General features: G+C 42.3%; 1 protein-coding gene across 2 annotated transcripts in view; it reads right to left on the reverse strand.

Moving 5' to 3' along the window:
• The window catches only part of ARHGAP6 (Rho GTPase activating protein 6), a 529,598-nt gene that overhangs the window by 109,439 nt on the left and 397,906 nt on the right, over positions 1 to 22,253 (reverse strand). For both annotated transcript variants that reach the window (XM_054720322.1, XM_028132776.2), the window contains exon 2: positions 12,688 to 12,847. In XM_054720322.1, the coding sequence (XP_054576297.1) occupies positions 12,688 to 12,847 (160 nt within the window). The remainder of the gene's footprint in view (positions 1 to 12,687; positions 12,848 to 22,253) is intronic.

Consider the following 22,253-nt stretch of genomic DNA (forward strand, 5'->3'; position numbering starts at 1 on the left):
ATGCTAATTTGACTGGGTTGACTGGCCATCTTCTAGATGTCCAACTTCCTTCTGGACAAAGCCATGGTGGTGGGGGCCGAGGCAGAGAGGGCAGTTGAGGGAGAGATCAGGCTGGCAGGGGAGGGCAGTTAGGAGCGATCAGGCAGGCAGAGGCAATTAGGGGTGATAAGGCCAGCAGGGGAGAGCAGTTAGGGGTGATCAGGCAGGCAGGCAGGTGAGTGGTTAGGAGCCAGAAGTCCCAGAATGCTAGAGGGATATCTGACTACCGGTTTAAAACCGGAAGTCGGACATCCCCCAAGGGGTCCCCAATTGGAGAGGGTGCAGGCTGGGCTGAGGGAACCCCACCCCCCACGCACAAATTTGTGCACAGGGCCACTAGTATGATATAAAAATAGTCCCTCCCTATTGCTTATTTACAATGGCAGAAGATGATATTGCTATTATGTACATGGATAGTTTCTAATCTAAATCCATCTTTATCCTACTACACCTGCCCCCTCCCAATTTTTTCTTTCCCTATTTTGTCACTCCAGGTTCAGGAAAATAATCTTAGGTGAAGACAATTCCAGTGATTTTTTCCTGCATGCCAGTATTGACTTGGGGACTGGCCGGAAGGGAGGGAAGTCTACTGGGAGGCAGCAGGGAAAATCCTCTGTTACTGAAGATACTTGCTGAAGAGTAACTACCCTTCTTTGCCTCTTCATGCTGTGCACAGGGACAGTGATGCCAGAGGCAGCCGGGCCATTTTGTGACCATGAAGGAAGGTAACCAAAGAACAAAGTGGCCCACTGATGATAGCAGGGAAGAAAGATGGAAGGACACTGAATTAATGAGTTATGGATGAGTCTAGCTGTATGGTGGCATCAGTTGTTTAAGCAACTCATAAAAATATTAACTCTTCTTACTTCTTTGGTGCCACCAAGGGACTTTATTATCCACTTTGAAAAAAACTTTGGTCACATAATATAAACGCTTAAGCATCTGAGAGTTACAAAGTCTGACTATTAAAACAACACCCAATTATTACACAATAAAATTAAGATAGCAAAGAAATGGAAATGACTACAAAGGTATAGTTGATCAATTACACAAATAATAATTACAAATTACTATATTGAATTAATAGTAATCTCTTAAATCAGAAGTCAGCAAGTTTTTCCTATAAAGGTCCAGATAGTAAATATTTTTGGCTCTGTGGGTGATATGGTCTGTGTCAAAACTACTCTACTCAGAGGCTGTAGCACTTAGACAATACAGAAACAAATGAGAAATGAGTGTGGCTGTATTTTAATAAAACTTTATTTACAAAAATGGGCAGTGGGCTGGATTTGACCTTTGGGCTGTAGTTTGCCCACTCCTATCTTTTTTATTTTTTTTGAAAATAAGTACATTTTTATTGATTTCAGAGGGAGAGAGAAACATGAATGATGAGATTCATGGATTGGCACCCCTAATTGGCCCCCCCCACCCCCGGCTACTGGGGATCAAGCCCACAACCTGGCCATGTGCCCTCACTGGGTATTGAACTGTGACCTCCTGGTTCATAGGTTGATGCTCAACCACTGAGCAACACTGGCCAGGCTGCCCACTCCTATCTTAAGACTCCTTAAACTACTTTTCCAGAGCATCTTCATTTGTAAAAATTTTATGAATACCCACTAATTGAATTTTTCATAATTTTGAAGGCTCAATTTCAAGTTATCTAGAAAGCCTGATAGGTTTAAAAAACAACAACACTTGGTAATTGATTTTATAATGAATACTTATTTGTCTTTGTTTCACCTATGGGGAAACAAAAAAGAGTTAGGATGGAAGTCCCTGTTAATATTTCATATTTTAAGGATGGAACATTCTTTGTAATGATCAAATTTACTTTTGGGCCATAATCCCAACAGAGGGGATGGTGTAGTCTTGGAATCTTTGAAAGGTGCCAGAATATTTCAGAAATGGCAGTGACAAAAGTTTTGTTCAGGATGCCAAAGCCTTGTGCAATACTAGTTGCTGCTCCAATAAAGATACATACATGTGACCGATACAGACAAGATCTTGGATGGAAAACTATTTTGTCCGAGAACATATAGGGAGCTACTTGTGGATATGAAGGCACAAAGCATATGGCTTAAAGAGCCACATACTCTTGTCGTGGCCTGCCGGCTTGGCACCAGGAGAGAATCATTTAGCAGCACACGCTGGAGAACTTGACATAGTAAAAGCCCTGTGGCGCAGAGGAGAGCATCCAAGAAGAAAATTACAAAGGAACCTGCAGGGAAACCTCTGTCCTTCCGGGCTTTTACTGGAATCAGTAGATGAGGCAGCTTCTTTTATCTATAAGGGTTACCAAAGGTAACTCGGAGAGATGATATCCACAGCTCTTTTAATAGAATTCACTTATTTGTTTTTTTTCTCTATTGACTGACTAGGAACTCCTTGAGGATGTGTACTACTTTTCTATTTCTTAGTCCTCACCCGAGGATATTTTTCCATTGATTTTTAGAGAGAGTAGGAGAGAGAGGGAGAGACAGAGAGAAACATCGATGGGAGAGAGACACAAAGGATGTGCACTCCTATAGACATGACACTGAAGCCTCCATTAGAGGCTTCTAGCGCTTTAGAACCTCAAGCCCACATATGTCCCTCTCCAGGCTGCTTGGCGACAGGGGAGACAGCAGGGCAGCAGCACGGGAAGCCCTGTGGGTGGCATTTCATAGTGACAGAAAGAGGGGGCGCAAGATGCTTGGGCCAAGTGTCTAGCCTAGGCTTAGTTCTGTGTCCTACAGAAACAACGCCCCGTCCATCTTACCCCGGTCCCGAGAGCCACAGCAAAGAACAACCGAAGGTTTTCCATACTGACATTTTTGTTGTCCTTGATGGCCACTTCTCCATGCCATCTGCCTTCTAAAACTGTGTTGGTCAAACTGTGGGTCATGACAAGTGTATTTTAGAAAATGATAGAGAATCAAATAGAAGATGACAGGAGAGAAATGATAGAAAATATTAAAGTGCATCACTGATAAAGATAAGCACTATTTGGGCCCTGGACAGCTTGGTTCAGTGGACAGAGCATCAGTCTGAGGTCTGAAGGGTCCCAGGTTCGATTCTGGTCAAGGGCATGTACCTGGGTTGCAGGCACACCCCCAGTGGGGGGTGTTGCAGGAGGCAGCTGATTGATGTTTCTCTCTCATCAATGTTTCTGACTCTAACCCTCTTCCTTCCTCTCTATAAAATCAATAAAATGTATTTTTTAAATAAAATAAGCACCATTTGGTTCTTGTGTTTCATGGGCTGAGATGTCAAATGTATTTCTTACCTTAGATTGTGGACAAGAAGTTTTAAACCTACTGCTCTAAGGTAAATAAACTTAAATCTGTGGTGTATTCTCAGAACAAGTGCAAACAAAATTCTTCTTTTATATGGATTTCTTCTTTTATATGGAATCCTACTGTAAATGGCCTTGATAGTGACATCAGTAGGCAACAGAGGGCCTCGAGAGTTTTAGTTTCTTGACATTTTTCCAACAAAGGAGAGGATTGTGTGGTGGGCAGAATGAGGGTTAACCTGTGAATTGAGCAAAGCAGGTGAAGATCTATGGCTATCTATATGTAGTTAAGGTGAGACATAATGATGAAATGCCTACCTTTGAAGGAAGATATAAGACAAAGTGATATGGTGATGGTGATGATGATAATATTAATGATAATGGTGATAGATAACTTTTATTGAGAGTATTCAAGATGTTGGGAGATGTTTTAAGCTCATCATAGTTATTTCCTCATTTAAGACTCACATTAACACTATGAGACCACCACAGTTGGAAACTGGGCATGGGGTGAACTAATAGGGCAGCATTGAGGTTATTTCAAAATCATTACAAGGATATTGGGGGAGATAACTGAAAGGTGATTGATGCTCTTTAGAGAGATAGGGAAGAATGAAGGAACACACTTTTAAATGAGAATATGCATGCATGCATACATGTACTAATTCACTTTCTCAATGATTTGCTAAGGGTCAGTGGTTTATTGGGCAGTTTACCTGGTGTTCCAGATTCAAAGACAAATAAAATATAGCCTTATCCACTGGGAAGTCACAATTTTCTGGGAAGATCACAGAAAAGGTTATTGTGGACACATAGAAGATACAACTAGTTCCGCAGCTCACACAATAGAATCATTTGTTGAGGACCTCTAAGCCCAGTGGTCTAACTTTTTTTGATCACCCTATTTTCTTCCTACCAGCATTTCTACATACATTTGAGTTGTGGACTTTAATCCAGGTTTCAGCTTCATTTTTAAAAATGATTTCAGAGAGGAAGGGAGAGGGAGAGAGAGAGACAGAAACATTAATGATGAGAGAAAATCATAGATCGGCTGCCTCCTGCATGCCTCAGACTGGGGATTGAGCCCACAACCTGGGCATGTGCCCTGATTGGGAATGGAACTGTGATCTCGTGGTTCATAGGTTGATGCTCAACCACGGAGCCATGCCGGCCTGGCTCAACTTCATTTTTATTTATACAAAAAAAGCTTTAACAGACATTGTAGCACATCACCTCTTCAACTGAACATGGCCATAAGTTAGTTCTATTTTCTCTCTAGGGCTGTTACACAAATATCCAAGCTCAATTTCCATGCCCACCAGGTGGTCCTCATTTTTAAAATCAACATTTCAATCACAAACCAAAGACAGCTGCAGTGTTAGTCTACCAAAAATATCATTTTCTTGATTTCCCTGAGTTGTTTACTTGGGTTTACATTACCTAAGGGACAATGGTGAGGGACCATTTTATGAGGAAGCCATGTAATTGAGCAATTTTGAGGGGTCAGGGTACTCTTCTGTTAGGCTATTGTCCACATTTTCTTAAACCATCAGCTATTACTCATTCTGTGAAACTGTTTTCAAAATACATAAACAACGCCTTTCTCAATTGTGATATCAGAAATTAACTGAAGCAAGAGAGACAAAAGAGCATGAAAAACATGAATATGCATTTCCCTCCCATGGAACCACTGGGCTTTACATACTTAGCTTACACTATAATGAGATTCAGCCACACTGCGTACACTAACCTGCTTTGTTAATTGTGGCAGAAATATGCCACTTTCTTTCATTTGACGTTAGACCAGAGGTCAGAAAATGTTTCCTATAAAGGGCCAGATTCTCAACATCTGAGACTCTGTGAGACATATGCGCTGTCACAACACTTAACCTCTACCATTGTCGAGTGAAAGCAGCCACAGACAACATGTAAATGGATGAGTGTGGCTGTAGTTAATCAAAACTCTACTTACAAAGACAAATGGGACCTGGCTTTGGCCAGTAGGCCAGTTTGTTAGCCCCTGCCTTAGACCATTTGTATTAAAATGCTATCAAAGTAATAGTACTTGAGCCTAAACATGCTACCTGATACATAATAGTGCTCTATTCATGCATTTTGAATAAATGAAAAGTTCATACGAGCCATTAGGTGCTGCTCAATTTCTTGACCATGTTCTCCGCATTTGTTTCTCAGTCCCACTGTTGAAGACCAGGCCACTCAAAGAATAGAAAGACTGATCCAAGAGCCTATGCCAAGAGTGGCCTTTGACCAGGCAGAAACATTCCATGGTTGCCTAAGAGACACTCTATTGTTAGATATGACCCCTCCCACCAAAAGGCCTCCTGATTTCAACCACTAAAACTGTATCTAGATTCTCTGTAGCATCTTCAAAAATCCCTTTTCAAACTATCTTAAGTTTAGCAGGAGTAACATATCAACCTCATCAGTCATCTTGTAAGGTTTATGGAAATGTTATTAGTTTTGAGTTGGTGTGTCTCCTGGCTGAATGTAATAGAGGAGGGAGGAGCCACAAGATGTGAGAAGCCTAGGTCCCTGAATAACTGCGAAGAGCAGGGTCTACTCTCCTGACCCCCCATGGCCAACCTGTTCTGGATGGTGCCTGAGTAAGAAAGAAATGATTATACTGTTAAGGCACAAAGTGGTTAGCCTAACTCAATTAATACAAATATGTATCTGTGAGATACATTTTTACTAGTAGAATTGTTGGGCCACTTAAAAGTTATATGCTGCCAAATTGCCTTGTTGCTGCCACAAGTATATGAGTGTCTGTTTTCCCATCTATACTAATAGAAGGGTAGTATGCTAATTAGACTGGGAGACCTTCCGGGAGACCTTCTGGACGTCCTTCCAGACAAAGCCATGGTGGCGGGGCTGAGGCAGAGGCGATTAGGGGCAATCAGGCCAGGAGGGGAGGGAAGTTGGGGGTGATCAGGCTAGCGGGGGGGGGGGGGAGAGCAGTTGGAAGTGAGCAGGCTGGCAGGGGGGGCCAGTTGGGGGCAAGCAGGCTGGCAGTGGGGGGCCAGTTGGGGGTGAGCAGGCTGGCAGAGGGGGCAGTTGAGGGTGATCAGGCCAGCAGGCAGAGTGGTTAGGGGCAATCAGGCAGGCAGGCAGGTGAGCAGTTAGGAGCCAGCAGTCCCAGATTGTGAGAGGGATGTCTGACTGCTGGTTTAGGCCCGATCCCTGTGATCAGGCCTAAACCAGCAGTCGGACATCCTCTAAGGGGCCCCAGATTGGAGAGAGTGCAGGCCGGGCTGAGGTACACCACCCATGCATGAATTTTATGCATCGGGTTACTAGTAAAGTATATTGTCCCACTTTTGAAGTCAGTCTAATATAAAATAAAATATTCCCTTGTTGTTTAGCTTGCATTTATCTAATGAATATGAGGGTGGGCATCTTTTCAAATATTCATAAATCAATTGCATATCTTTTTCTGTGAGCTGCCTGTAATTTGTCTATATTTTAATTATTTTTTCTCATATTAACTTGTAACAAAGCTTTTTATAGTAGAGAAGTTAGCCTTTAGTTTGTCACATGTGCTGTACATTTCTATTTATTGATTTATTTGTTGGCAACAAAGATGATTCTTTTTTTTTCTAATATAGTAAAATGTATCACTCTATGTTTTCTGGATGATGAATTTCCCAATGTAAAAATATTTAAATATCCAGCTATGTTTGGCTTTGGTGCATTTATAGTTTCACTTTTTAAATCTTCAAATCTTTCTTCCATATCAATTTACATAGATGTAAGGAATAAGGGCAGAATCCAGCCTTTTCTCTGCAATGGTTGTCTTGCTGTTGCAAATACAATAATAATCCATCATTTCCCTGACAAGAAATGCAATATTTATCATGTCATAGTTCTCACAGCAATTTTAGTTCATTTCTGAACTGTTGTCTCCCATCGATTTGCCTATTATGAAGCAGTACAATACTCTTTTAATTGCTTTCGCTTTATGACATTTTAACAAATGGATAGAGATAATTTTCATTTGACCCTTTTCATATTTTTGCCTTCCTACTCTCACAGAATTATTTGCCCAGATGATGTTTAGATCAAGTTAGTGATATTACAAAAACAAATTCTGTTGGTATGTGTTTTGGAATCACATTCAGTTTAAAGATGATTAATGACATAATTGACATATTTATTTTATAGATTCTTTTAATTCAAGAAAAATATGTCTTTTACATTTATTTCTAACTTCTCTTCTTTATCCAACTTGGATTCCAGGGTCTGGGATTACAATCATTTCCTTGGACACTGTATTAGTTTCCTATCACTGCTATAACAAATGACCACAAATTTAGTTACATGAGCAACTCAAGTTTATTATCTGATACTAGAGGCCCGGTGCACAAAATTCATGCACGGGGGTGGGTGGGTCCCTCAGCCTGGCCTGCACCCTCTTCAATCCAGGACCCCTCAGGGATGTCTGACTGCCTCTCGCAATCTGGGACCGCTGGCCCCTAACCGCTCGCCTGCCTGCCTGCCTAATCACCCCTAACCACCTCTGCCTGCCTGATAGCCCCTAACTGCTCCCCTATTGGTCTGATTGCCCCTACCTGTTCCCCTGCTGGCCTGATCACCCCTAACAACCTCTGCCTCACCCTTTACCCGGGACCCATGATTCCCATCTCCAGCCAGTTGCAGGCACCCGGGACCCAGGCTTCCCTCCCTCTGGCCGGCTGCAGGCACCCAGGACCCAGGCCGGCTTTGCCCGGGCCAGCCACAGCCACAGGGGACTGTGGGCAGGCAGCTTGTCCCTCTCCTGGGCTGCAGGCACAGGTGTAGTCGCTGGTACCCGGGATTTTGGGGTGGGAAGTTTGTCCCTCTCCCGGGGCACAGCCTGGCTGTTCCCCTTTCCTCTCTCCCCAGTGTTGAGTGTCTGAGCCATTACAGCATGACGGCATGAGGGCATGATGGCCATTTGCATATTAGCTCTTTATTATATAGGATTTCTGGAGGTCAGAAGTCTGAGATGGGTCTCACTGGGATAAAATCAAGGTGTCATTAGGGTTGCAGTCCTTTCTAGAAGCTCTAGGAGAATCTGTTTCCTTGCCTTTTCTAGTATCTAGAGGCTGCTTTCATTTGGCTTATGGCCCCTTCCTCCATCTTCAAAGACAGCAACATTGCATTTAGTCATCTCTCTCGCTGACTACAGCTGGGAAAGTTTCACTTCTTTTAAGTACCCACGTGATCAGTGTGGGCCCTCCCAAATAATCCAGGATAGTCTCACTATTTTAGGGACTTCAACTGATAACATCTGCAAAGTTCCTTTTGGCCTGTGAGGTAACATGTTCACAGGTTCCAGGGACAAGGACCTGGCCATCATTGGGGGTTGGGGGGGGGGCATTATTCTGCCTACAACACTCTCCACTGCCAGGTGCTTCTCTACTATCATTGAACTCAACTAGAAAATCCCGACTAATAGAGATTTGATTAACCAGCTCTGGGGAATTTGAATGGCAAAAAGGTGTATTTTGCTTTAGTAGTGTTTAGTTGCCAGGATGCTTATTTTGACATTTAAATTCCCAGACACTAACCTCAAATGAACCTTTTGGACTGCCCTGCAATCCTGCAACATTGCTTCCTCTCTCTTCCTCTCCTCTGTCCTTAAATCTCCAATACCTCCTGTCCATCCTCACTCCTAGCATGTAAAATCGCTTCCTATTTCACGGAAAACAGAGAGGCAATCTGGAGTGAAATTATACACGCTCTCCCATCTTCTTCTCATGCACTTGCATCTGTACCATATAACTGATGTGCTTGAGAGGAAGTCAAAGTCCCTACTCGTGCTCTGGATCCCATCCCTGCAGTCCATGCTAGGCAATCACCCCCCAGTAATTTCCCAACTCCTCAACCTCCTTTTCCTCCCTATGGTGAATCCCAGAAGCTGGTGAACATATTATATCATTTATCTGAGCCCTGAAGACACCAGTCTCAAAGAGTGAGGATGTTCTTCAAGCAGATACCCGTAAACAAATCCCTATACTCATCCTAAAGCGGCGAAGAGCTGAAATGTGAGCTTAGTATATTTCCATTTTCATTATACCCATTGTCTCATTAGGCTTGCTATCATTTCTTTCGGTTCTAGGTCCACTGTGTTTATTTTCCTGAGTAAATAATGCACACAGTGAATCTGACCCTACTTAGAACCTCCACTTGGGGGTTTGCATGGAACCAAGTGGCCACCCTCCGATCAAAGCGGCCGTCATAATACTCCATGCATTTGAAGGATCTTGGTAAATATTTAATGTCTATAATCATTTGTGCAAAACAGTAGCCTCAGTAATCCTGGGTGATGTCTGTTCATTTCTATCCCACCACACAACCCCTTTTCTCCTCCATAAGAAAATATTGATAAAATATTAGTTCCCGCCCTAGCTGGTTTGGCTCAGTGGATAGAGCTTCGGCCTGCAGACTGAAGGGTCCCCGGTTCGATTCCAGTCAATGGCACATACCCGGGTTGCAAACTCCACCCTCAGTAGGGGGTTTTCAGGAGGCAGCCGATCAATGATTCTCTTTCATTATTAATGTTTCTATCTCTCTCTCCCTCTCCCTTCCTCTCTGAAATAAAAAATATTTTTAAAAACCACAAACACACACACACACACATTAGCTCCCATTTTCTATCAAAATAGCTCCTATAGCATGAACATTTTTGGGCATCTGGATAGAGCGAATCTTTTCCTGAATGTGAAGTACATAGTCTCAGAAATGAGCAATGCCGACAGAACTTCCAGCAGACACATTTTATAAAGTTGTCTGTTTGGTAAAGGTTATTTATTCAGTAGACTCTTTAAAAGCAGGGACAAAGAGGAATGTCAAATTAACTGGGTTTAAAAATAAAGCTACAAATAATATTTGTTCCCTGATATCTTATCTGGTGTGCATCCAATGTAGGTTTCACATAACTTTTTAGAGTCATCATTCCCTCCACTACAAATTGGGTTTGCCAACAACATTTTTTCTTTTCTTTTCTTTTCTTTTCTTTTCTTTTCTTTTCTTTTCTTTTCTTTTCTTTTCTTTTCTTTCTTTTCTTTTCCCTTTCCTTTCCTTTCCTTTTTCTTTTTTTTTTTTTAGGAACTGAAAGAACATCTATGCTTGTGAAAGGGAGCTAGGACTCACGCCTCACTTGGGCTACCTTGTGAGTTAATGGGGAGAAGGCAGGCCTCACTTCCGCCTACAACCAAACCAAGGCAAGGTGAGGCAGGATGAGTCTGCCCTAGGGGGAAGCAATAACCCTCCTGACAGTGGTGAGTACTCATTCGCCATCAGTTGTCAAAGTGCTTTATTTCTTAATTGAGCTGAGGATTCTTTGTGTTCGCTTAACATGAAAAGATATAACAGGGGCAGGGATTTCCTCCTGGAAGGAGCTGGCTGTGGTTGTAGTGGCAAGCAGCACATGCCTAGGAAGCCCAGGGCGCAGGGCGGGAGTCAGTGAGACGTGTGTCCCACCAGCCCCTTGCCCTCATCTACCTCTTCCTTCTCCTGAACTCTGACCTCCAGCAGAGTCCCAGATTTCAGCTTAAAGACTAAATGTGTCCTTAGGAGTCTCCATCCAATAGAAACTGTGGGCTCAGTGTTTCTGTGCTACTCTTTCTAGTCAACCAAACGGAGACTTGTACTGCAGGGGTGCACTGACCAAGCTCACAGCTGGAGGGAGGGATGGGACAATCCTCATATTCTGTTTTTAAGAGGTTTAAGCCAGTGCCCTTATCCTGAGCCATAAATGAGCCAAGAAAGCCATATTGCCAGCTTGGTTATTTTTAAAAATATATTTTTATTGATTTCGGAGAGGAAGGGAGAGGGAGAGAGAGAGAGAAGCATCCATGATGAGAGAGAACCATGGATCAGCTGCCTCCTGCATGCCCCCCACCGAGGATCGAGCCCACGACCCAGGCATGTGCCCTTGACCAGAATCGAACCCGGGACCCTTCAGTCTGCCGGCCAATGCTGTATCTACTGAGCCACACCGGCTAGGGCTGCCATGATGGTTATGGACAGACTGTAAGTGCATACCCGTGTATATAGCAAGGCTGCTCAACAACTCCACTGGGGCACTTGGGGTCTGACAGTGCTTGTTGTGGGGTACTGTCCTGTGTACTGTAGGGTGTTTGACAGCATCCTGGCTTCTACCCAGTACATGTCAGTTGCATCCTTCTCCAAGCTGTGACAACTAAGTTTTGCCAGATATATCTGTGTGTGTGTGTGTATGATATGAATTAGTTTATAAATAAATATTCATGATTCATCCCCTCAAGCCCCAGTAAAAGAAAACAAAGTAGAATTTCTTAAGACACTGAAATCCTCCAAAGGAATCTTGTAGCTTTTAGATGCTTGTTATCCCTTTAAATTTCAGGCACCCAGCCAATGTTGCTTGTTATGGTGGGTTTTACTCTATTTGTATAACACCATAGCTTTTCATTCTACCTCAGATTACATTTCTGCTCCACGCTAATACAAATCGTAAAGTACCCTTTTAGAGGATAGTAAACATTCAGAAACAGACTTTTATGGATGAGAGGATTTCAAATATATGCTTTTTCATCTTCAACAGAATCAGGATCTGTATTTGTAAGGACATCATACAACCAAGCCTGGCCTTGCTCCAGCGTCACAGTCGTGAACCCCAACATAGACATGCCAAGTGAAGGACTGGCTAAAAATGAGTTAACGTTGGCATAATCCCTGATCTGGGGTTTGCATAAGGTCAGATGACAAGCTTAATAGATTGTTAAAACATTCTTTTCAACTGGTTATTTTGAAATCATGTTGAGATAGACATGAGTTTTCTTTTAAACCTTTAAGCTGACCTTTCTGAAACTTCTAGTTGCTTGTTCTGAAGCCATGTGGACTGTTGAGATATGCAAGGCTTTCCTTTTTTAAAAAAAAAACATATTTTTATTGATTTCAGAGAGGAAGGGACAGGGAGAGAGAGATAGAAACATCAATGAATTGAGAACCATTGATCGGCTGCCTCCTGCACGCCCCTGATTGGGGATGGAGCCTGCAACCCGGGCATGTGTCCTGACCGGCAATTGAATCATGACCTCTTGGTCCACAGGTCGATGTTCAACCACTGAGCTACGCCGGCCGGGCCACCGCTTTCCTTTTTAATGCCCCACGTTGACCTTCCCTTTAAGTCAACATACTAGTTGACTTGTAAATTGCCCCTCTTGAACGTGGCTTTTAAAAGGGACACTAATGCCAGCCACGGACTAAGAGGCTCCAGTTTCCTTCCCGTGTGACGTCAGCTGTGAGCTGACTTTGCACCCTGCAGCTTTGGCAGAGCGGATGTGTGACTCGCAGTGTCCCTGATGGAATAACAGACGGGGCCTTACCTTTGGGAATGGTGATCTGACAGCTCAGGTCACAGTCCTGCTGCAACTGATAAAAAGCCACTTCCTGCAACCTGGCTCGCTCCAGCTCGGAGAGGCTCTGGATGGGAACTGACCGGAGCCGGACGCTGCGGCCCGACATGCTGTTCCAGGTGAAGTCACCCTGCAGACCCAGGGGAGAAACAGCAAGAGTTACACCGTCTACCTAGATCTCCAGGTCTCATCCCTCTCTGTTAGCAATAAAGTCAAGCAAACTTCACCCTTTTGTGAAAAAATGGCCTCTCGAGGCCTAAAATCAAATCCACTCTTAGCTAACCATGGCTTTTCCCAGTTAGTTGCAAACATCTAAATGCCGAGCACCTGCTGGGGCCCCCGGTCCCATGCAATGATGCACACACGGGCCACGGAAAACGCTGCGGAAGGTGCTGCCACATCCTCATCTGCTCTTTATTTATTTATTGTTAAATCTTTATTGTTGAAAGTATTACATATGTCCCCTGCCTTTCTTTCATTTATTTATTTTTAAATCTTTCTTTTCTAAAATATATTTTTATTGATTTCAGAGAGGAAGGGAGAGGGATAGAGAGATAGAAACAGCCATGATGAGAGAGAATCATGGAGCGGCTGCCTCCTGCACGCACCTACTGGGGATCAATCCCAAAACCCACGCATGTGCCCTTGACGGGAATCGAACCTGGGACCCTTCAGTCCTTAGGCCAATGCTCTACCCACTGAGCCAAACCAGCTAGGGATTTAAATCTTTATTGTTGAAAGTATTACATATGTTCCCTAATTTCCTCTCTTTTATTGGGTCACATGGAAACTTTTTGGTTTGTATCTCAGTAACAGGAAAAACTGCTGCTAATTGCCATCATGTGCACTAAGATATAGAAGGGTCAATGTGTACTGGTATCCTACTGTGTACCAGCGACTGTGCCAAGGGCTTTTTAGTTATTCCCTCCACCAACCTTATGAGGTGGTTACCGCATTTGACCTTATCTGATATACACTGAGTGGCCAGATTATTATGATCTCTGAACGCATAATAATCTCGCCACTCAGTGTATATTCTATATAATAAAAGGCTATTATGCAAATTGTCCCCTCGACCAGGAGTTCCACCAGCAGGCAGCCCGGCCAACCACCCATGTCCCCTCACCCTGGCCAGGCTGGCTGGACCCCACCCATGCACAAATTCATGCACCTGGTCTCTAATATATATATACACACACACACATACACACACACACACACACATACACACACACACACACACACACACACACTGAGTGGCGAGATTATTATGCGTTCAATGATCATAATATTCTGGCCACTCAGTGTATATGTAAATTGAATGAATCCATTCCAGACACACACATGATTCCCTGGTTTAACATTCTCAGATACAGTATATGTCAAAAGTACTGTTTAATGTAAAGAGAAACACTTGTTTTCTTACATTTAAGGAAGCACCCCGTGCTAGCCTTAAATGAATCCCATTCCCCACTCCGTCCAGGGGCAGCCTTCAAGAGGACAGGATGTAGCATCTAGGACTTTTCACGTATCCTTGCCTGCCACATGCTATCACTGGCCAACCACTCTTCATTTATCCCAGTCAACAACCATGTCTCTACCTCTTCAACTGCCTGTGGTTGTGGTTTTGTGAGCATGTTCACGCCCTTACCTCATTGGTGCTCTTGATGGCCTCTTTATGTTTTAAAATTGTGCTATTCAGATTTTGCCAACAACAAAAACATTCTCTCCTTTGTTTGTTGCATGAGAGATGCTTTGTGTCAGGTAGAGGTATCAGCATGAAAGGGTTGTCAGGTCAAGAACTGGAGTTTTATTCCACAACTGGTAGGTATAGTTTTTCCTGGAACAACTCGGTCTAGAACCAAATTGTTTGATATTGGAGATATTAGAGAATGAGGTCTGACTGTCACTGTTTCACTGATGGTTCACTACATGTTACAGTTGCACCATAGCAATGTAAGTACTAGTAATAAGGGAAATTGGGTATGGGGTATATGGGTATTATCTTCACACTTTTTCTGTAAATCTAAAACTATTCTAAAATAAAACATCCATTAAAACACACAAAATACGAGGTAATGGTGATATCTGGGGGACAGTGGAATGGACCACTGAAGGGATGGGGGTGCAGGGAAATGGCTTAGAGGAAACACCACCTCCCTGCCATATGCGGGACAATAACTGAATAGAGGAAACGAAGGAGAGAGAGGTCAGTTGAGAACACTTTTAGGAGGTACTGAGGAAGCTCCCCTTCCTCTAACCAGAGCATCTGAGTCTTCTGCATCCTTTCCCACCTCCCCCCCGCCCCTGGATGGTCAAGCTGAGACTTTGTGATGTCAAACCACACCATGGCAACCACTGACTGTTGGCCAATCAGAGCTGAAGGGTGTGGCCCCTCATTGTCCTAGAGAGTATATATAGAGGCCAGGAGCCTTGGAGTAGAGCTTGTTGCTACAACAAAGCCAAAGTTAAGAAGAAGACATCTTAGACTACTTTAGATAACGAATCAGGTTCCAACCACAACGATGGAGGAGGACACTTCAAGTACTACAGTGAATTGGAAGTCAGTTTACCCACTCAATGACCACGGGAAGGATGAGGTCAGTCTCCCCTACTCATATGCTTCCTCCTCCCTAATAATTCCTCACCCAAGATGCTGGCCTTGTGCTTTTTTGGCACAGACACTTCCTCATTCAATCCATGGTCATTCTATTACAAGGCCCTTTCCCACCCATTTCCCAATTTCTTCCCCTAAACCAATGCCTTTCTGTGTTTAACTGTTTCCCAACTAGGTATCGAAGATTATGGCTTTGGTCCATTCCGTCCTTAAGCAGAGAAAAGACCCGAAGAACAAAGGCAGAAAGAGACGGATAATTGTATTTCACTACAGGAAGGGAAGAAAACCTCCAGTAAGCGAGCCCACAAACGAACAAGAAGAAGTTCCTGGATGTTCTTCTTCCACAAGTGATGCCCAGGCACAACCAGAAGAAGAACCTTAAGTATGTGTAGGCTCCCTACAAAAAAAAAATGGTTAAGAATTGGGCATTTTGAGGAGATCAAAACATAAATTGTCTCCTTGAATAAATACCAGCTTGTTTATAATTGAAACATGTTTGTATTTTGTGTGTTCTCTGATGATGGGGAGGGAGAGCAAAGGAGGGGGGCAGGTAAATAAGAAGGGAGGGATGTAGAAGTCTACAAGTTTGGGCACCAGACCAGCCATTCCATAGTCAGCCAGACACTGAGGTTAAGGACAAGGTGAAGACTGAAGATGAATTTTTTCCTTAACACTTCATCATACTGGCGAGAGGAAAAGAAGTTGTTGTTTCTGCTTGTGTTTGGCATTGGGGGTGGGGGGTAGTGATGTGAGGGTGAGGGGGAACAGGGTGTTGTGTGAGGGTTGGCAGTGTGTAATGATGAATCTGATCTCCAGTTTAGATGTTATACTATGGACAGCTTTACGCCTCATTCCTTTCTCTTCCCTGTCCAGCCAACACTTGGAGAAGGTGATAAAAAAGGGGGGGGGTTTGATAACAAATTAGATACAAATATGTGTGAACTTAACCATTAGAACTATTGTATTGCCTCAATTTCCCATAGTCAAAGCATCTGTTGTCCTAAAATATTTTCTAGCGCATAATGGCAATCTGAACTAATGAATATCAAAATAATTCTTTTGTCCTTATAATAAGTGTGAAAAAATGTTACCCTGTGGACCTTCCTCTCTACTTATCAAATAACACCTGTTATCATTGTTGAAAAAGGACCCAATGTTAATGAAAACAGGACCTTCATAGATAGACACCCCTTATGTTATTCTGGTCAAGGGCACATGCCCGGGTTGCAGGCTTGATCCCAAGTGTGGGGCATGCAGGAGGTAGCCAATCAATGAGTCTCTCTCATCATTGATGTTTCTATCTTTCTCTCTCTCCCTCTCCCTTACTCTCTGGAATCAATAAAAATGTATTTTTATAAAAAACAAAGAACAAAACAAAATAAAAAAAAGCCCAGAAAATTCTTTAAAAAGTGAAGTATGGCCGAAGCCGGTTTGGCTCAGTGGATAGAGCGTCGGCCTGCGGACTCAAGGGTCCCAGGTTCGATTCCGGTCAAGGGCATGTACCTTGGTTGCGGGCACATCCCCAGTAGGGGGTGTGCAAGAGGCAGCTGATCGATGTTTCTCTCTCGTCGATGTTTCTAACTCTCTATCCCTCTCTCTTCCTCTCTGTAAAAAATAAATAAAATATATTTTAAAAAAAATAAAATAAATAAAAAATAAAAAGTGAAGTATGGTTTCTACTTTAGCACCATCATAAAGTCAAAAAATCTTTAGTCCAACTATTATTAAGTCCAGCATTGTCTATACTTATTATACATTATATCAATATTATAGAAATATATAGTATATGTAAATGTAATATATTATAGATGAAATTGAGGTGTGGGGAGATTAAGTAATTTCCTCCAGGTCATAAAACTTACAAAATTTGGAACCAACCAGGACTCAAGCCAAAAATGTTATGCCTTTAAACTCTGTGCTAAATTATAACTTCTGACTTTCTATTTACAGCACTCTAATGAGATATTTTGGTCACAATAAGTATAGATATATGATAAATAAGAACTGCACATATTTTTAAAGACATGAGACATTGATGATAAATTACTCCACATCAAAGCTGTTCTGGTCAAGATGGTGGCATACCATAGAGTCAAGAGTTTGGATATTCCAGTAGGATAACAACAAAAACAAAACACCAGAATGAAATAAAAACCTATTCTGAAATTTAAAAAAAAGAATCAAAGCAAAGATTCCCACAATCCTGACTACATTTGTGTGCGCACACACACCTCTCTGATGTCCATTGGGAGTGAATGGCTCTACCTCTGGTGCAGACATTGAGAAAGTGATGGCCTATGAAACAATACTTCACAATCCTCTGAAGATGATGTCTTTACTTAAGATGACTTCCTGTGAATTACATAGGTCAACTGAGGCACAACAGCTTTGAAGAGGGGCTTATGTTTTCAGCAACAGTCAGGAAAAGTTCCAGAAGAAAAGAACAGTGCTGGCCCCCACAAGCACTGCCAAGGATTTGCTGTGGATGTGTAGATCACTTAGGAATCCCACAAGACTTCACCATCCTCATCATCATCGTCAAGGAGGGAGACAGAGAGACTGGCACCAGCAACTATGAAAATACCTTTGTTCCCTACTGGCAGCAAATTCCTGCTTTGAATATTCATTTCAAAGAGTGAATGGCGCTATGTTAAAGCTTTGATATTTTCCCTCTTTATTTGGGATTTCATTTATTTATTCATTTATTTATTTTTAAATGGAGATATTCTACTCCAGTAGGGACAGAAAATAGACAAAGTAAGTAAAGGGTATAGTGTATTAAAGAATGATAACTGCTAGGGAGGGAACACAATACCAGGTAGGGGCAATGCGTGTGAGCAAAGGACAGGGGGGCACAGCTTCAGAGAGCGTGGCCAAGAACGACCCCGCAGAGAAGGCCATGTCTGAGCAGGAGTTAAAGGAAGTGAGGGTTTTTTGTTTGTTTGTCTTCACATGTATGAATCGGCATCAGAGGATAATGGTGAAAACTATCAGGAGCTCAGGAGGGGCTCAGGGAGCAGGATGTGAGAGTGAATCTGGAGAGAGGAGCAAGTGAGCAAGTCTAGACAAAGTGGGCAGGCTTCAGTCCCATTTGGTGAACTGGATAAAATTCTTCCAGGCCCAGAGTATTTGGAAGATCTTTCTTTTTTTTTTCTGGAATAACTGGGTTAAGCACACGTCAGTCAGGAGTTAGGGATTGAGGCCCTGTACCCTTCACTCACACCCTTAAAGCATCATGAAGTACAAGATCAGTGAGTTAACTTCCCCCCACAAATGGGAAGTTTCAGATGACTCGGTGACTTTTACATGTGAAGTTTAGATATCTAAAGGAGCCAACTACTATTTGAAGTGTCAAAATGGAATTACATACCTATACTTCAAAGCATTTAGAAATGTGGGCTCCAATGGGCTACTTATCTCTATTTAGCATGGGTTGGCTACCTCTTTCTATCAAAGGCCAGGTACTAAATATTTCAGGCTTTATAGGCCATGTGGTCTCTGTCAAAACTACTCACTTTTGCCTTTGTGGCATGAAAGCAGTCCTAGACAATTCATAAATGGGTGTGGCAATGTTCCAATGAAACTTCACTTACAAAAAAAAAGGTGGAAAGCTGAATTTGGCCAGTGGGCTGTAGTTTGCCAACCTCTGAATCATAGCTTATGACTGGAATAAACTAAGCCCCAGAAAATACATTTTATTTTTATTTACTATGTCCCCCTGGTTAATTAATTCAAACAAAATTTCCTAAGTACCTAATACAGTACTAGGCTTGGAATGATCAAAATGATAACATAGTCCTGTCCTTAAGGAGTTAAACTTTGGTAAAAAGAACGCGTGCAATCCATAACATACAGAGATTGTGACACTCCAAGTAAGTACCAAATGCAATGGGTGCCTGAGAGAAAAGGCTTGGACATCCTGGCTGGGAAATCAAGAGAGGCTTAATAGAGAAGGCAGTGTTTCAATGGAAACTTGAGAGTTGAATAAGAGGCGTAAGGCTTAGCCTGGTGGAAATGCAACAGCGGAAAAAACAGTGGTTGCCAGGGCGAATGAGTTTGAGAGAACAGGCTTGTTTTGGGAAATTACAAGGTGGAAAGGAGGAAAAGAGCAGGAGGCAAAGCCATGCCGACGTCAGGGCCAGATCCTGGAGGGCTCTCCGCAGGCATTGCAAAGTAGGTTGGATTTTACTCCCCATCAAGGAACCTCCAGTGATGGAGAAACATGCTCAGATTGACATACAGGAAGGAAGATTGCAAACACATTTCCATAGGAATTGAGAGAAAGGCCAAGTTGAAGATGTAGACATCAGAAAAGATGCTGGGATGGGTAAGATGATGATTCAAATTGGGACAGAGACACACTGGATACAGCGGTGGGGTGGGAAGGAAGTAACTGAGGATGACTCTTAAGTTTCTATCTTGAGCAACTGGGAGGATAGTACACGAATCACCAAGATAAGAAAGAGCAGGAGGGAATTATGTTTTATGGGGAAAGAAGAAAAATGTTCAAGCTTTGACATTCTTAAAATGATAATCCTATTTTTTAATAAATAAATAAAAAATAAATAAATAAATAAATAAATAAAATGCATCCCAAGTCTGGCAAAACAGAACCTGGCCAGTGTAGATCTTTCTTGAGCCTTCATTTTCTTCTCCCAACTAAGACAGTTCCAAATGCAATGAAGTATTACATAGTTTGGAAACTTCACAAATGACTACCTATTAGCATAATAAAAGGTGAAGTATGATGCTTTCAATTTCTCTTCGTCCGTTATATATCACAGCCTGTGATGCTTCTTGGATTTTTAAACTTCTTTAGTAAATTTGGAGTTCTTAGCCAAAAGAGAGAAAAACCTTGGTCTATCTGTAATGACTTGAATGTATGGAGTTATTTTCTCCTAAGACTAGTTCTTATGGCAGCTGATGGCTCAGTAGCAGGCCACAGGCAAATCCCAGAAAGAGAAATGACTGTGGTACTTTTCTGAAAGCACAGCAGCTGCATTAGCCACTGGAAGAGACATTTCAAAAAGAAGGTAATACTGTCTCTAGAGCCAATTGGTTCTTAAGCCCATGCTTAGCCCATGACTGAAAAAAACAATTTTCCTAGGAGAGAAGGTTATCAAATAATAAACAAAGAGGGACTTCACAGATGTCTCCAAAGGTATCTATTATCAAGTGGGCAGCATCTCTATATATAAAAGCCTAAGAAGCCGTTACAACCAGATGACCAGATGACCAGCCAGTAGCTGTGACACACACTGACCGCCAGGGGGCAGATGCTCAACACAAGAGCTGCCCCTGGTGGTCAGTGTGCTCCCACAGCCAACCACACGCAGCTGGCCAGGCCGAGGGACCCCAATCATGCATGAATTCGTGCACCGGGCCTCTAGTATTAAATAATAATGATATAATTCAGTTACAGTTTTGATTATAGGTAACTAAGTTGTCTCCTAATCCATTATATACCACAAACTTGAAAAATTAAAAGCTAAGAAATTTGTATAGACCTGGAAGAGTCTGTATGGGCTGCTGCAGTTTGTCAACCTCCCATCCCTCCACCCTCTGTCTTTTCACCCTCCAGCATCTCATTATTCTGCTATCTGCCACTCAACAGTAATGAACACATCAACTACTCCGCATCTTCCTCTATGTCCCAGTTCTTTCATTGCTCCAATCTATATTTCTACCACTCTGGATTTAATAGGATTTTTTTTTTCAAATGAAGTACATGCAATTTCAACAGATTTTTAAAAGCCAGAATATGTTAGGTCCATTACTGAGAAATTATAGAATTAGCACAATTAACACACAGGCTAAAACCATATTCATTAAGAGCCAAGTTCAGTGTCAAGTAAACATCACAATACAATCACTAGGAAACACTGCAAACATTAAGTCTTAAAACTACAGTTCTGTTGCTTTTAAAACATATGATGATTTAGTGTTAACTCACAATGAGTTACTTGGTCTACTGCGTTCACCTTCCTAATTTCAATCCACATAATCTTTTAAGGACAACAGGGGGTGGGGGCATGCGTGGGGAGGGGCTTGGGATGGGAATGGGGGGGATGAGGACAAATATGTGATACCTTAATCAATAAAGTAATTTAAAAAAAAGATTCATTTGTTTAAAGAGTCTTTCCTCAAAACATTCGCCCAATGTCTATCCAAATTATCACAGGGTTTGAATTGGGGTGCTCACAGTTAAGAACATAGAAGTCTAAAGTAAGTCCATTTCTTTCTTGGCCTCATCAGCTCTCTACTCAGGTTACTATAGTTGAGGATGTATTCTGCAGACATGGCTCCCATGGGAACCACAAAGATGGGTGTTGGGAGAGTCATTGAGCAAATCCATGAAGTTTCACATATCCTCAGTGGCCTCTTCTGAGATTTCCAAGGGGTCGCATTGTTTATGTGTTCAAAGTATATTTGTCTTTATATATGACAATGATCGAATATAGTCAAAGAAAATAGACTAATAATCCAGAGGCTCTGATTCAGTTTTCAGGGATGCAGTTGGGCATCCATATGTTTTAGTTTCCCGATTGATTGTCCCAGGCAGCCAGGATTGAGAACCACCAAGCTCCAGGGTTGATCAGATTCAGGTTTGAGTTGACACCCCATCATTCAGTTTGTTTGTAGTAAGTCTGCTGTTCTGAAAACAAATTTAAGAAATTCCCCCCCACCAAAGCAAGATGCAAACCCACCACAAGAAATAAGGTTACTTCTATGATAATCATATGGTCAAGATGCTACATTTTGAAACAAAAGGTTCACTTGAACCCAACCAGGAGTAGCATGTCTCGCTTTCTTTTATTGAACAAATGCAGTAATGACATAATCCTTACTCGTTCACTCAACAACAAAGATGTTTTGAACTTGACACTCAGAATCTAAAGCTTATCCTCTTAGCCACTAC

The sequence above is a fragment of the Eptesicus fuscus genome, chromosome 1 (assembly GCF_027574615.1).
Source record: "Eptesicus fuscus isolate TK198812 chromosome 1, DD_ASM_mEF_20220401, whole genome shotgun sequence".
Taxonomy (NCBI): domain Eukaryota; kingdom Metazoa; phylum Chordata; class Mammalia; order Chiroptera; family Vespertilionidae; genus Eptesicus; species Eptesicus fuscus.